At 43.7% G+C, this 16645-nt stretch overlaps 1 protein-coding gene across 1 annotated transcript; it reads right to left on the bottom strand.

The window, feature by feature from the left end:
• Positions 1-14204: 14204 nt before the first annotated feature.
• LOC123089553 (benzyl alcohol O-benzoyltransferase) lies at positions 14205-15762 on the bottom strand. Its single transcript, XM_044511203.1, has 2 exons — positions 15279-15762; positions 14205-15201 (listed from the first exon to the last, which is right to left on the bottom strand). The coding sequence occupies exons 1-2, from the start codon at positions 15717-15719 to the stop codon at positions 14329-14331; spliced, it is 1314 nt and encodes a 437-aa protein (XP_044367138.1). The 5' UTR covers positions 15720-15762; the 3' UTR covers positions 14205-14328.
• Positions 15763-16645: the final 883 nt, after the last annotated feature.

Here is a 16645-nt window from a genome sequence, read left to right as displayed (position 1 = left end):
TCACGCGGGTATCTTGGAATCGTTCCGATGGTTTTGTGACGAGAACATTGTTCTTGGTGCCTCCTGTCTTTTATGTGGCAGTGACCCGGGGAGTTGAGCTCCGAGGTGTTGTCGTCATAATTTTATCATTGTAGTTCTGGAATACCTAAGTTTTGCCGACATCGAAAATCTCTTTTATGCAGTTGTTGGTGAGATAACCTCGACGCCACCCAGTACTGGGCCGGGAGTTCGGGAGTATTGCCATAACTCGTATAATGGATGCTTTTCGAAGGTTGAGGTACACGATTTCCGAAGGTTTCTTGGTTATGTGTTGACGGATGGATACAGCTTGGATGTAGGTATTGTTAGTTTTGGGTGAGATATATATTGCTTCCCCTGTATCCCCAACACCAGATTGCATAACCAGAAAGTTTCGGGAGTTTTATAGGTGGGAATTCAAGTAGCTCTAGTTTTATCTTTCCAACAGACACATGATACGATATGGGATCTATCATATGTTTGTTCCGGCTTATTCTGCAAGCCAAATCCTTTGTTTTGTTTTATATGTGGTATTCGAGTTGCTTCGAAGTCAAGTGTTGAATCCATACCTTTCCTAAATGGTGTTCTCATATTGCTATGTGAATACTAATCCTTCTTGATCATCGAGGTCGTCATGTTAATTCTTTTCCAACCGGTGCGCTTCTCTTCGAGATGATCCGATCATTCTCCCCATCCGCAAGATCAATTCTAAGTTTTCTCAACGGTGTTCATTCCACCTGCCCCAAGCTGCCTTTGTTTTTCGCGCCCTCCCACCCTTTTCTGCAAGGACTCATATATTTTAATCAAGTATCCATTTATTCATGTGAAGTCTCTTCACTCTTTTCAATCAATGTTCTTATCCGGTGATTCTCAGGAAGATACTAACGGAGCTTCAAGTTTTCATTCTTCGTTCTCTTTTCTTCTCTGGTGGATTAATTTCAAGCTTTTGTGTTGATTATATCTCTTCCTTTTGTTTCACATATCTTTCCATGTGAATTTCTTATCCAAGGCTCTCTTATTTATTTACCTTGCCCAGTTCATATCTGGAGTGCTCAAGATATCTCAGAAGATTCGTGTTTTCCATTCTTAATACATTCAATCTATTTGGAGATCATTATCTCATTCAAGTCATTTAATTCAATCGGCGCAACCCCCCCTTTTCAATCAATCGTTCAACGGTGTTTCTCTTGAGTGGGACCTAACCCACAGGTCTTTTCCCAGGATCTTACCTGACTCTTCTAATTATTCCGGAACTATCCCAAATTCATTTCAAAGTTTGACGTAAGAATGAATTTTCATCAGTCAGATGTCTTCTTCAAGATTGCCTCCAAATTCTTTTGATCGTTGGTTCAAACTTTCCATTCTTCATTCCGGAGTGCCTCAACAATTTTGGTGGTTCTCATCATCATTCTCAACATTTAAAGACTGACGAAGAAGAGTTTCTCTTAAATCTTGGTCCACTCTCTTGAAGATTCATGGTTCTAGCTTGATGCCATCCTCTCTTAATTGTTTTTGATTGTGATAATTCTTTTCACCCATCCAGAGCAATTCAGGAGTCTTTTCAGTTTCTTTCTCCGGAGCCAATCATCTCAGAATTATTCATTCTCAGCTTTCAACTCTCGTTCTTGAATTCTTCCGGTGCATCGTCCAAATATCCTCTAATCAGTTCATGATCTCTTCGTTCTCATGTATCTAAATCCCCTCAAGTATCTTCATTCGTTTTCCAATTCTTTCCGTTGAATTGTTCCTTTGCTACTTTCATTTTCAATTCTTACTGTGGTTCATTCAAGATTTCTCTTCCTTTGTTATCATATCAATTCATTCGTTGTTTAAATCCTACCGGTGGTTCCATCAATACCTTCTGAAGTTTACACTATATCTCTCTTAATCCTTTCTACGAGAATAAGTAGTATGCCAAACCCGTTGCTTGTCATCAATTTAAATCGGTGAAGGATAGGCATGACATAATTCTTATTCTTGTTTCATCCAAGTGATAAATTCCTTCTTCCGGAGTTTGTTCATGAGGAATAAATTCTCGGTTCTAAGATGTTCATCTTTTTTCGGTGTTCCAAGTTTTCTCGGTTATATCATCGTGAAGCTCCATCTAAATCATTGTAAGGCTTCACCTTGTGTTTTCAAATTCCCATTCTTTCTATCATCCTTTTATTACCGGAGTTCTTCATGGAGGCTCAACATGGTGGTTCATCAAAGATTCTTTTCATTCTTCAATTGTACTTCAAGATTTCTCTCGAAGCTAAGATCTGCCAAGCTATACTCTAAAATAAACATGGTGCTCAACACATGTTTTGTTTTGTGGAGTTCAAGTATTCTTCTTCTTGCATTTTGAAGTGCAGTTCTTTCTACCTTATCTTTTTAGGTGGTGTTATATCATTCTTGACAATTTCCTTTCACGTTTCGCGATTCACATGTTGTCAAGAATGAGGTATTTTAAATCCATTAATCTCTTCGTTGGAGTTATCTTGGGTTATATTTCACCTACAACCTTCCCTAAGGAATGTTGCTATTTGTGGTGCTTATCAATGATCCAAGTTATCTCTCTATCATCTTGGTGGAAGGAGTTTTTCATCTCGTTGGTGTTATCAATGATATTATTTGTTCCCATAGTGGCAGAATTTCGCCTCAATTTCGAGAAGTTTTCCATAAGCTCACAACAAGCTTATCCTTTCGTTGTTGATAATCCAACAACTCCGTTCTAGCAATTCCTGCTAGCGTGCTCTTTCAAGATCAAGTTTTCCTCCGTTCATTCTATTCCATTTTTTCATTTCTTCCGGAGGCATTGTGATGTTGTGCTCTTCACCCATCACGTCATTTTGTCAAGTTCATGTTATTTTCTTGCTTATCCATTTAACCAGAGTGTTATGTTCTCTGCTAAGTTCTTTTCATCTTATCAAGTCTTGCATCTCTTTTCAACCGGAGTGCTGTCCGAATTTGTTCTTCCTTGTTCCTTGTTTATCTCATTTCAACCAGAGTGGTTCCAATTCCTTCTTGTCCATTGTACTCGTCATTCATAGCTTTGCAACCTCCAAGGTTCACATGGTGTTCCTTGTTTCTATTTTCTACAACACTGCTCTGAATTGTGTTCAACTCCGTTGTGTTCTTTCTTTCAACTTTTCAACCTCTCAAGGTTCTTTGGTTTCACTCTTTTGTCGAAGAAGCAACTTAGCTTTACCTCTCCTCTTCCTTTTCCGTTTCTCTCCAGTGCCATCCTAGATCTCGGGACGAGATCCTCTTGTAGTGGTGGAGTGTTGTAACGCCCCGAGACCGGCGCTCCAGATGCCTTCCATGTTTTCCGAGTTTCATCATGTGATTTTGTTTTGTTCATGCATTCATCTCTGCATCACGTGCATTGCATCATGTCATCTTGCACCCCCTTTTAAAAACTCATCTAAATAAAATCGTATGGATCTTTGGTCCATTTAAATCGAGGGATTCACATGGTGATTTCTCTTTATAACATATCCTCTCGATATTTAGGGAGTTATAATAAATATTCCATTAGTTTGGAATTAACCGCAACACACTTGCAAATAAATCTCAATACCTTTGTTATCTCAATTCTTGGTCTCCGACTTGTCCTCTTATTCTTTTATCGTTTTATCGAGGCTCTTCCTAAATGTTTAACATTTTCGGAAACTTCGGATTCCTACTCCTTGTTCAAACCATTTGAATGAAATTCAAATGTAAACCTTGCAATCTTGCCCACTCCATTTTTCTTGGAACGAGCTCATTTTTATGAGTCCGGAAAAATTAACCCTATGCGCATATTCTTTCCCTAACCCTCTCTTTCTTTTTCTTCCCTCTAATTTCTTTTCTGCTAAAGAGTTAAAGAAGAGAAGGAAGAAGCCCGGCAGCCCAACCGCACCGCATCGCCCATTTGCCTCTCAAGGCCCAACCGCTGCTCTAACCCTAGCCCGACCATGCTCTCTCCCTGATCCCCAACTCAATCGATCCCCTCCTGCTTCCCTCGCGCTGCCACTCTTCTCAATCTCCTTCCTCTCGCTCGTCTCCCTCTCCTCTCGCGCCGCCACCCACACACAGAGAGGAGCGAGATCCCCTCGAGCCTGGTCGCCAACGCCTGGAGGCCTCCTTCCGTGCCTCACCAACCCCTCGCGCCGACCAGCGACCGCCGCTGCCTCCTTCGTTCCCCTGGCCAAGCTGCTGCCATGTTCCTGCGCCGCCCTCTGCCTTCTCCTCGTCGCCTTGCAGTCGCCCACCTCCTGCAGGAGCTAGGGCCGCCGGCCTCCTTGGTTCGCCCGTGCCCTGCTGCCGTTGCTCTTCTCGAGCGCCGCCATCCCTCTGCTGCCTAGCCGGACCTCCATCCTCCGCCTTCTCCCTCCCTGCAGATCCTCCTGCTGCTTCGTCCCTGCACCACCCGGTGACCTCGTCGTCGCTCCGACCACCACACTCCTGACCTCCTCCATGCCTTGTAGCCGCTGTTGTTTTGCCACACCACCACGCTACCCCGAGCCTCCTCTGCTTGAGCTCCACCTCCTGGCACCCCCGATGGCACTGCTGCCATCTCTGCTGCTTCGTTGTCGTTGCCCGCCTGCTTGCCTTGGGCCCCGGTGTAGCCTCCCCATGTACCTGCAGTCGCCGCTGCTCCTGAAGATCAAAACCCGAGGCCTGTGTGCTCCACTGCTAGTTTCGTGGACGACGAGACCTCTACGATGACCCTGGATGTCTACGAGCTATGTATCACTACAACCGGTGTGATTTTTGTCAAGTCCGACTATGACGTGCACAACTACATTCGATGTGGATTTCGTCAAGTACCCCTTCGGATATGCCAAGGTCGACTACGCTCGGCGATGCGGCAAGTACCTCTACCGACGACCCCGGACATCTACGAAAACGTGTACCACTACCGTCGCCGTGTACCACTACATCCAAGTTCCACTACAAGATGTACCACTACCGCCGCCGAAGACCGTCAAGTGTACAACTACCGCCGCCGTTGATTCGACAAGACAACGTGTACAACTACTTCCACTACCGTCGACACATGAACAACTACTTCCCGCGACGACCCGTGAACGACTACTTCCTCTACATCGTACCGAACGCGTTCCGCCCCGAATGCATGCTTCGAAGGTATAATCCTGAGATGATCACCCGTGGACCGAATGCATGTGTTGTATGAGATGCACCCTATGTTTGAACTGTGATCGAATTGTCCTTGCGATGCCCCTCTTTTGCCATGCCGCTGTAGCGTGGGAACCCGGTAGTCGGGAGCACCCCACCATCTCTAGCATGTTGCGCACATCCGCACACTTGCTCTTTTGCACCAGTATCTCAACGAGTTGTTGGATCATCGAAATGTTGTCGTGGCACCATTTTCGTTATCGTTGGCGTGGCACCCCTTTCGTTCCACCACGGTGACAAATGCTTCATAACATGCTCATGTCAACATTTTCATAAAATTGCATAAAACTTGTATATGTCATCCGCATCATGATAACAACATTTAAAATGTTTAAAATTGTGTTTGCATTAAATTACTAAATGACATGTGGGGATTTTCCGGAATTGTTGTTTGTTGTTTCCGGCCTCACTTAAACTTTCCTAGATAGGTAGTTTAATTATGCTTCACCTGTTGCCATGTTTAATAACATTTAATGTTGTTGGGTACATAAACGAGAGAGAACTAAATAATTGATGTGTTGTTTCGTCAATATGCAACTCGTTGCATATTGAGCTCCACTTAACTTGTAGTGTTGTTTGTGCGTATTGCCATGACATGCCTTTTTAAACCGGACATGCATCATACTTGATTGTGCATCATGCCATGATTATGTGATGGTTGTTCACCATGTTGCTTGCTTCTTTCCGGTTTGCTTCTCTCGTTAGCTTCGGTGTCGTTCTGGAGTTGTGAGGTTTGGTTCGACTTCTTCTTGGACTCGTTCTTCTTCCTTGCGAGATCTCAGGCAAGATGACCATTACCCTCGATATCACTTCTATCTTTGCTTGCTAGTTGCTTCGTTCTATTGCTATGCTGCGCTACCTATCACTTTTTTACCATGCCTCCCATATTGCCATGTCAGCCTCTAACCTTTTTCATCCTTCCTAGCAAACCGTTGCTTGGCTATGTTACCGCTTTGCTCAGCCCCTCTTATAGCATTGTTAGTTGCAGGTGAAGTTGAAGATTGCTCCATGATGGACAGAATTATGTTGGGATATCACAATATCTCTTATTTAATTATAATGCATCTATATACTTGGTAAAGGGTGGAAGACTCGGCCTTATGCCTGGTGTTTTGTTCCATTCTTGCCGCCCTAGTTTCCGTCATACCGGTGTTATGTTCCTTGATTTTGCGTTCCTTACGCAGTTGGGTGATTTATGGGACCCCCTTGACAGTTCGCTTTGAATAAAACTCCTCCAGCAAGGCCCAACCTTGGTTTTACCATTTGCCACCTAAGCCTTTTTCCCTTGGGTTCTGCAGACTCAAGGGTCATCTTTATTTTACCCCCCCCCCCCCCCGGGCCAGTGCTCCTCCGAGTGTTGGTCCAAACTAGAGCACCGTGCGGGACCATTCCTTGGCAACTTGGATTACGTCGGTACCTGTACGCTTAGCTTATCCGGTGTTCCCTGAGAACGAGATATGTGCAGCTCCTATCGGGATTTGTCGGCACAGCGGGTGGTCTTGCTGGTCTTGTTTTACCATTGTCGAAATGTCTTGTAAACCAGGATTCCGAGTCTGATCGGGTCTTCCTGGGAGAAGGAATATCCTTCGTTGACCGTGAGAGCTTATCATGGGCTAAGTTGGGACACCCCTGCAGGGTATAAACTTTCGAGAGCCGTGCACGCGGTTATGCGGCAGATGGGAATTTGTTAATGTCCGGTTGTAGATAACTTGACACCAGATCTGAATTAAAACGCATCAACCGCGTGTGTAGCCGTGATGGTCTCTTTTCGGCGGAGTTCGGGAAGTGAACACGGTTTTGGGTTATGTTTGACGTAAGTAGGAGTTCAGGATCACTTCTTGATCATTGCTAGTTCACGACCATTCCGTTTGCTCTCTTCTCGCTCTTATTTGCGTATGTTAGCCACCATATTTGCTTAGTGCTTGCTGCAACTCCACCTCATTACCACTTCCTACCCATAAGCTTAAATAGTCTTGATCTCGCGGGTTTTGAGATTGCTGAGTCCTCGTGACTCACCAGATACTATCACAACAGTTGCAGGTCCTGATGATACCAGTGCAGGTGATGCAACCGAGCTCAGATGGGAGCTCAACGAAGATCTTAGTTGTTGCTATGTGTTGTTTCTTGTTGATCAGTAGTGGAGCCCAGTTGGGACGATCGGGGATCTAGCAGTTGGGTTATCTTCTTTTCTTTTGTCTTCGTCCGTAGTCGGACTATGTGTGTACTCTGAATGATGTACGATTTATTTATGTTCATTGTGTGAAGTGGCGATTGTAAGCCAACTCTTTATCCCATTCTTGTTCATTACATGGGATTGTGTGAAGATGACCCTTCTTGCGACAAAACCACAATGCGGTAATGCCTCTAAGTCGTGCTTCGACACGTGGGAGATATAGCTGCATCGTGGGTGTTACACAAGGATAGCCTTTACCATGCTTATTTTGCAAGTCTATATGTTGCTGTTTCAAATATGTTTGCTTGTTTAATGATTCTATTTGAGGATATGACTATTAAATATGTAGGGGCATTTAGTATGCAATGTTGAATAATAATTTTAGTAATTTTCTATAGTAGAGAATGATTAGGTTTTTCCATTGGTTTATACTAACTTATCTCGCGAGTTCTTGTTGAGTTTTGTGTGGATGAAGTTTTTAAGATTTAGGGAAACCATGATATAAGAGGAATTAAGGAGACACAAAAGCTCAAGCTTCGGGATGACCAAGGCATCCCAAGCTAATATTCCAAGAAGTCTCAAGCATCTAAGCTTGGGGATGCCCAAGGCATCCCAAGCTAATATTCCAAGAAGTCTCAAGCATCTAAGCTTGGGGATGCCCAAGGCATCCCAAGCTAATATTCCAAGAAGTCTCAAGCATCTAAGCTTGGGGATGCCCCAGTAGGCATCCCACCTTTCTTCTTCAACAATTATTGGTTAATATCAGTTGAGCGTAAGTTTTTGCTTCTTCACATGATGTGTGATATCCTTGGAATGTCATTTTATTTTGTTTTGCTTGCTGTTTATATAAAATACTTAGGTTTGAAAGTTTTTAAATAAGAGAGAATCCACAATTGGCTACCCATTTGCTTAACTACTCGCTTGCTCTTCACTTATATATTTTTGGAGTAGCTTGTCATTTAATCTTGTGCTTCACTTATATCCTATGAGTAAATTGTTGAATGAATTGAATATCATGAAGTTGAAATTGTATGTTCATATCATGCCTAGGGTAGCTTCACATTGGGTTTAGAAAGTGAAATCTTTTGAAGCTTGACAATCACAATATTGGTCATACATGCAAATACACTATCTTGGAAATCTTTTGTGATTGTGAACCCCCATCAAAATATTATATGCCAAAATTGTTGACGTTGGACAAGAAAGACAACGTAATGATTTATGTTTGTTCATATTCACATAGAAGTTATATTGTCATAGATCCTTCGACATGTGGTGCTTGCCCCCCATCTTTGCTAGCCAAAAATTCCGCACAAAGTAGAGATACTACTTCTGCATCCAAAAACCCTTAAACCCAAATATTATTCTCAAAATTCCATCGTACCTCCCTAAGGATTGAGTAAGATCCTTCAAGTAAGTTGTCATCGGTGCAATAAGGCAATAAAAATTGCTTCTAAAGTGTTAGATCATTTAGTGTAAGGGAAAATTGAGCGTTGTACGAACTTGTGATGGCAAAGAATAAAAGTGACAAACTGCATAATAAAGGTTACTATCATAAGGGGAAATATAACTTGATGTTCTTTTACACGAAGGGATTGAGCATACAAGAAAAAAGCGCATGGCAACCTCTGCTTCCCTCTGTGAAGGGCCTACCTTTTACTTTTCTGTATTTACTTTCATGCAAGAGTCAAAGTTTTTCTCTCTATTCCTTTTTATTTTTCTCCTTTGGCAAGCATCATGTGGTGAGGAAAGAAGTAGGCACATATATCCAGTTGGATATGGGTAGCATGAGTTCTTATTGTTGACATCACCCTTGAGGTGAATACGTTGGGAGGCGAAATTATAAGCCCCTATCTTTCTATGTGTCCGGTTGAAATGTTTTACTCATGTGTATGCAGTGAGTGTTAGCAATCATAGAAGATTATATTATGGTTGAGTATGTGGAGCTCTTACTTAGACTCTGTTGAATAAGTTGAATTGCAATTGTTTGGTGACAAAGAATATAGGTTGTTGAGTTTCAAGAGAATTCATTGTTTGAACCTTAACATGTGAATTGGTTGCTACTTTGTCATGATGAGTTTTATGAGAAAGAGTTGCTGTTATGATGCTAGGGAAAGTGATTGAAATTATCATTGATCAAATATATGCACTTTGCTAGCATCCACACTTCATAAATTATTTCTTTATCATTTACCTACTCAAGGACGAGTAGGAATTAAGCTTGGGGATATTGATACGTCTCCAATGCATCTATAATTTATGAAGTATTCATGCTATTATATTATCATTCTTGGATGTTTTACAATCATTTTATAGCAACTTTATATCATGTTTTTGGACTAACCTATTGACCCAGTGCCCAGTGCCAGTTGTTGTTTTTTGCTTGTTTTTTACATCGCAGGAAATCAATATCAAACGAAGTCCAAACACCGCGAAACTTTTTGTGGATTTTTTATGGACAAGAAGACATCCAATGGGCCAGAGCAGCACCTGGGGGGTTCCCCGAGGGGGGCACAACACACCAGGCGCGCCCCGCTGGGTTGTGCCCACCTCGGTGGCCTCCCGCACCCCTCTTCGCCCTATAAATCGCCAAATATTCCAAAAACCTTCGCAGAGATCCTAGATCAGAAGTTACACCGCCACAAGCCTCTATAGCCACGAGAAACCAATATAGACCCTGTTTCGGCACCCTGCCGGAGGGGGGAATCATCACCGGTGGCCATCTTCATCATCCCGGCGGCCACCATGATGAGGAGGGAGTAGTCCACCCTCGGGGCCGAGGGTTTGTACCAGTAGCTATGTGTTTAATCTCTCTCTCTCTCGTGATCTTGAGATGTCACGATCTTGATGTATCATGGGATTTGTTAACATAGATGGATCATATGATGTTTATCCCCTCTTTACTCTTGTTGTGATGAATTGAATCTTTACCCTTTAAAGTTTTGTCTTGTCAGATTGAATGTCCAGATCTGAGAACACATGATGTATGTCTTGCGGTATGAATACTTGAGGTGAAAATGGGGTATCATATTGATTCACTTGATGTATGTTATGGCACTCAACTTGCGGATTCCCGAGGTGACATTGGGTAATCTATGCATAGGGGTTGATGCACGTTTTTATTATCTTTTCTCCGATAGAAACTTTGGGGTCTCCTTGTAGTTCTTTGTGTGGATTCAATATTATGATCATGAAGTTGTTTGATGCATATCATAGAATTAACTCACGGATACTTGTGGTGACATTGGAGTATCTAGGTGACATTAGAGTTGGTTGATGTGTGTCATATGGTGTTATTTTAGTATGAACTCTTGGTTAGATTGATGGGAAAGAATAGCTTTGTGTTATTTTAGTACGAAATCTAGGATAGATTGACTGGAAAGAATAGCTTTGAGGTGGTTTCGTACCCTACAAACAATTTCTATCTTTTGTTCTCCGCTCATAGGAACTCGGGAGTGATTCTTTATTGCACTTTGAGGGATAATCATATGACCCAACTATGTTAGCATTGTTGAGAGATTGCACTAGTGAAAGTATGCACCATAGGCCTCATTTTCCATCATTGCAATATTGTTTGTGCTCCATTTTACTATTTACTATCGTGTTGTTTTTTATTGTTCGCACTAACAAAACTCATATCTACTATCCATACTACACTTTTATCACCATCTCTTCGCAGAACTAGTGCACCTGTACAAATTACCATTGTATTTGGTGTGTTGGGGACATAAGAGACTCTTTGTTATTTGGTTGCAGGGCTGCTTGAGAGAGACTATCTTCATCCTACCCCTCCCACGGATTAATAAACCTTAGGTCATCCACTTGAGGGAAAATTGTTACTGTCATACAAAACTCTGCGCTTGGAGGCCCAACACGAATCTACAAGAATAAAGTTGCGTAGTAGACATCAAGCTCTATGCTAATCTAGTCATGAAATGGAAATGGTTCGATTAATGAATACACTATCTCCTATCCAAATAGTAGGAGCTGCTCTATAATGCCAATTAATAGTGACAAGAATGTCTCATAACTATTGCCAGGTATTCAGTATTATTGAATCAATCTCTAGATTGATGTTTTATCAAGTTTTGATTATCCAAATCATGTGAGCTTAAAAGTTCAGAACCATCCCAATCAAAATATGCCCAAGAAATCATAATAAAATCATATGTGTCAACCAAGTTTCCAAGTTTCCAACAGGTATAAGAGAATTATGGAATGTTAACATAGTTCCTACACCACTTTTATTACTCTAGCAGATTTAAGTGAAGTGCACAGAGTAAAGAATCAATCCAAGCAACGCTCAAAACCTTATTGAACATAATGACCAGAGGTGATCATCATACTTTATTCAGAAAGAAAAACAAAAGGATGTTCCAAGAGAAATGCACAAAGAGTAATGGATGGATAAAAGGGGTTTAAGGAAGTCATACTCTTCAACTACAAAGGTTGTTGAAGAGTAGGGATGCCTTGCGCATCCCCAAGCTTTGCCTTTTGAGTCTTGTTGGAAAAAATTGGGGGTGCCTTGGGTATATTCAATCTGGAATCTCACATTCTCATGGGCTTCCATGATTGTGATGGCTTACTTCATGATGTAAACTTACATCCAAACAAAACTTAAATGAAACTATGAGCCTAGCTACTCTATAAATAATTACTAATAGTTATACTTGTTGTATATAAATCATGAAAACTTGGTATGACAACAACTACAGTAAGGAACACAACCATAGGCTCTTTTGATCAAGTAGAAAACAAAAACCATGTAATCCTATAGAAAACATGCAAGTTGCACAAGAATACGTCAAAACAAAATCATACCTCAACCAAGTTTCCAACTTTCCAACAGGTATAAGAGAATTATGGAAAGTTAACATTGTTTCTATGCCACTTTTATTACTCTAGCAGATTTAAGTGAAGCACATAGAGTAAATAATCAATCCAAGCAACGCTCGCAACCTTATTGAGCATAATGACCAGAGGTGATCATCATACTTTATTCAGAAATAAAAACAAAAAGATGTTCCAAGATAAATGCACAAAAAGCAATGGAAGGATAAAAGGGGTTTAAGGAAGTCACACTCTTCAACTACAAAGGTTGTTGAAGAGTGGGGATGCCTTGCGCATCCCTAAGCTTTGCCTTTTGAGTCTTCTTAGAAACAAATTGGAGGTGCCTTGGGTATATTCAATCTTGAACCTCACACTCTCCCGTGCTTCCTTGATTGTAATCGCTTCCTTAATGATGTAAGCTTGCGTGCATAAATAATTACTAATAGTTATATTTTTGTTGTATATAAATCATGAAAACATGGTATGGCAATAGTTACAGTAAGGAACACAACCATAGGCTCTTTTTATCAAGTAGAAACCAAAAACTATGTAATCCTATAGAAACCATGCAGTTTGCACAAGAATATGTCAAAACAAAATCATACGTCAACCAAGTTTCCGACTTTCCAACAGGTATAAGAGAACTATGGAAAGTTAGCATTGTCTGTACGCTACTTCAATTACTCTAGCAGATTTAAGTGAAGCACATAGAGTAAACAATCAATCCAAGCAACGCTGACAACCTTATTGAACATAATGACCAAAGGTGATCATCATACTTTATTCAGAAAGAAAAACAAAAGGACGTTCCAAGATAAATGCACAAAAAGCAATGGATGGATAAAAGGGGTTTAAGGAAGTCATACACTTCAACTACAAAGGTTGTTGAAGAGTGGGGATGTCTTGCGCATTCGCAAGCTTTGCCTTATGAGTCTTCTTAGAAGCAATTTGGGGGTGTCTTGGGTATATTCTATCTTGAATCTCACTCTCTCCTGGGCTTTCTTGATTGTCATGGTTTGCTTAGTGAAGTAAACTTACATCCAAACAAAACTTAAATGAAAATGTGAGCCTGGCTCATCCATAAATAATTACTAATAGTTATACTTGTATATAAATCATGAAAACATGATATGACAATAGCTACAGTAAGGAACACAACCATTGGCTCTTTTGATCAAGTAGAAACCAAAAACTATGCAATCCCATAGGAACACATGCAAGTTGCACAAGAATATGTCAAAACAAACCAGCAAACAAATATTCCCTCCGTTCCAAAATATAAGTTTTTGGAGAGATTTCACTAAGAACCACATACGGATGTATGTAGATGCATTTTAGAGTGTAGATTCACTCATTTTGCTCCGTATGTAGTCCATAGTAAAATCTCTACAAAGACTTATATTTAGGAACGGAGGGAGTACATAATTATGAAAAATATTTTTGGTACTCACAAAATTCCAAAAAGATCAAATTGGAGATGGTTTCGCTAAAGCTCTTCGAGTAAGAAACTTGAAAGAATTCAAACATAATCTCAACCTAGCAAAATTGTGACTAAGGGAGGTTGTTAGAGTTTAATGATCTTGCATTAGGATCCTTCTAGAGATAGCTACCGCCGGGCTATTAGTTTAAAGCAATGTTTGTATCAATCTCTCTACCACATTCCTTACGGGCAAGTCACGATCTCCATAGACGCTCTGCAAATTGAACAAGAACAGATCTAAAGATAAAAAAGAAATAATGACAATATAAAACCATTCAAGTGATTTTACTAGATAATTATTTGTAATTCCACATCAAGTAGTGCTTTAATATTGTGAATTATGGGGGTTTGAACATGAACTTTGCAAATAGTTTTTTGTCAAGATATTTGCTTTTGCTTTTAAGTAGCTGCCTTTTTTTTAGAACGTTTTTCGATTACAATAGCGACTACCGTTATGAGTAAATCGACTGATAGTAGATGGTTCCTTTGAATGATTATTGGCGATTCAAATCTAAGTCACACGTGACGAAGCCAAAAAACTAGATATTGAGCATGGTAAAAATAAAAGAGCATCACAAGGTGAAATGCAGATGCAGAGCCCATCGTCATAAGAAGCGTTGAGCGATCATGCAGTTGGCTACTTGGCTTTGGCTGTCGCTGGCATCTAAACCTTCTTGGTCAACGTCTCGACCTCGGACGCGAACCGCTCCATTGCCAACCTCGGCAGCGCGACCGGCACCGCCACCACATTCTTCCCGGCGCTGTTCTTGACGGTGACCAACGAGCTCACCCAGAGAACTGATCTGGCCGCCCCTGCATACACTGGCTCGCCCCAGCCGAAGTCCACACGATCGAGGCCTACGTGCCTGAGGTCGGTGAGAACGAACAGGTTCGGCGTGGCCAACACCGGCCGCCCGTGCAGCACGAGGTGGTCGGCCATGGAGCGCGCGTACTCGGCCGTCACCGAAGCCTTCACCGCCTGCACCAGCTCAACCGCTTCTCCCATCGAGCCGCTCAGCAGCGCCCCGGCGGCCATCACCGCCATGGGGTTGGCACAGGCGTAGCCGTAGTAGCCGGCAGGCAGGCCTAGAGCGACGTGCCTCCTCATGTTGACGACGGTCACCAGCCGCGTCTCCTCGTCCGGCCGGAGCGCCAGCGCCGCGGTGCGGGCGCGCCACAAGAACGCGGCCAGCACCTCGAAGCTGGTGGCGGTGTCGCGGAGAGCAGGCGGGAGGGATCTCTTCATCGCGGCGACGACGGAAGGGCCGAACAGGAAGGAGCGCAGGACCATGTCGTCGGCTGGTGGCGATGGCGGCAGGGGCGTCACGACGTCGTACTCGCGGTGCGGCAGCGAGGGCGCCGGAGGGCTTCGTGCGTCGAGCAGATCACGGGACCACGTCGGCGCGACGGTTGGCGCAGGGAGGCCTCGCGCGAGCTCGGCGACGGCGTTCATGAACATCGCTGTGCCCGTGGCGTCGCACATGGCGTGGTTGAAGCGATGCCCCACGACAAAGCCGCCGCACAGGAGCCGCGTCACCTGGTGATCGGTGGGAAGGCAAGAATAAGGAGCATCTGAATGTATGTTGCCAATATTTTTCATATGCACAGGCGTACCTGAATGAGCACCAAGGGGCAGCCGAGTATGCCGCTGACGCCGTCCGCGTCGAAGGCGAGCTCGTCCATGCATGGGAACGGCGGCGTCAGCCCGGGCCCGGCGGCCGCCTCGAGGTCCTCGAACCGGACGTCGGCGTCGGCCTCCACGAACGTGACCCCCTCGCCGGTGCAGTCGACGACCAGCTTCCGGCCGTCCACCTCGCGGAGCCGGCCGGCGAAGGGGTAGTAGTGCACCAGCGCCTCCGGCAGGGCGCGGCGGATGGCGCCCACCGGGTCGTCGCCAGACTCCTGCTCCCCACGGTAGAAGAAGAAGAAGCGAATGTTCGCCCGCAGCGTCCCTTGGTCGTCGATGTCGGAGAGGCGCTTGGTCTCTCGCGGCGTCGGCGAGGCCGGGCCGATGAGCTCCGGCTTGCGCCGGCGCACGGCGAAGGACAGCGCCATGGCGTGCCCGTAGCTGTCTTTGCTTCGGCCTTCCGTTCCTGTAGTGTTGTTCCAGTGGAAATGATGCTCGATCGACTGGATGCATGATTTTGTTTCTCGGGCAAAATTGCTTTGGGTTGCTGACTGACTTTTGGATGCTTCTGCAAACAAGAATGAAAAAGAACGACGAGCGTGATCCGCGTGCGGCTTTTAAAACTGCTCTAGCTGCGTCGCCACCCAACGTTACCGACGTGGCAACTAGTAATGCGTTGCGCCATTGCTCATCATCGGCGGCGAGCTGCTCCGGCGTCAAGTTCCACTCGATCCGGTTATCTCTTCTTTTTTTTAAGTACGTCAAAGGCGTACATTAACTTTATAGAAGAAGAGAGCAAATGTCATTTACAATAATTACAAGAATGAAAGAGAACTTCCAAAAAGAAACGCACACCCTAGCACACCCAACTAGCTAGCCTATGCCTAGGTTCTCACAAAACGAACCATAACCTCCTCCACCCAGGCCCGTCAATCTTCATTCTTTTAGCTCCGCAATGATGGCAAGGACCAGCTCAGGCGCAGTTTTCTGCTGGTTGAACCGGTGAAAGACTCTTACGTTACGTTGCTTCCAAAGAGCCCAAGTGGTCGCGATGATGATCGTGTCAAAGCCGCACTGCCAACCACACGAAGAGTTTACACTTCACGAGGGCCCAACTTCTCCAAATGCAAGTGGCATAGGGTGCCCTCTCGGCACCTTGGCAAAGACGATTATAAGTGGACTTAGCAGTGTAGGATCCGGACGGGTCAGCCGGCCACGAAAAGGAATCGTCCCTGGTGGGATCGCGGTTGATCGTGCTGAATGCGAGGTTGAGATGTAAGAGCTGCATGTGACCTACAAAGTTTACCTCTCCGCTGATATCAAGCAGCCATCGGTCCTCCAATAAACCTTCCTC

Source organism: Triticum aestivum, chromosome 4B (assembly GCF_018294505.1).
Source record: "Triticum aestivum cultivar Chinese Spring chromosome 4B, IWGSC CS RefSeq v2.1, whole genome shotgun sequence".
Lineage (NCBI taxonomy): Eukaryota > Viridiplantae > Streptophyta > Magnoliopsida > Poales > Poaceae > Triticum > Triticum aestivum.
Note: the sequence above shows the minus strand (reverse complement) of the source record. Positions and strands in the feature narration are given on the sequence as shown.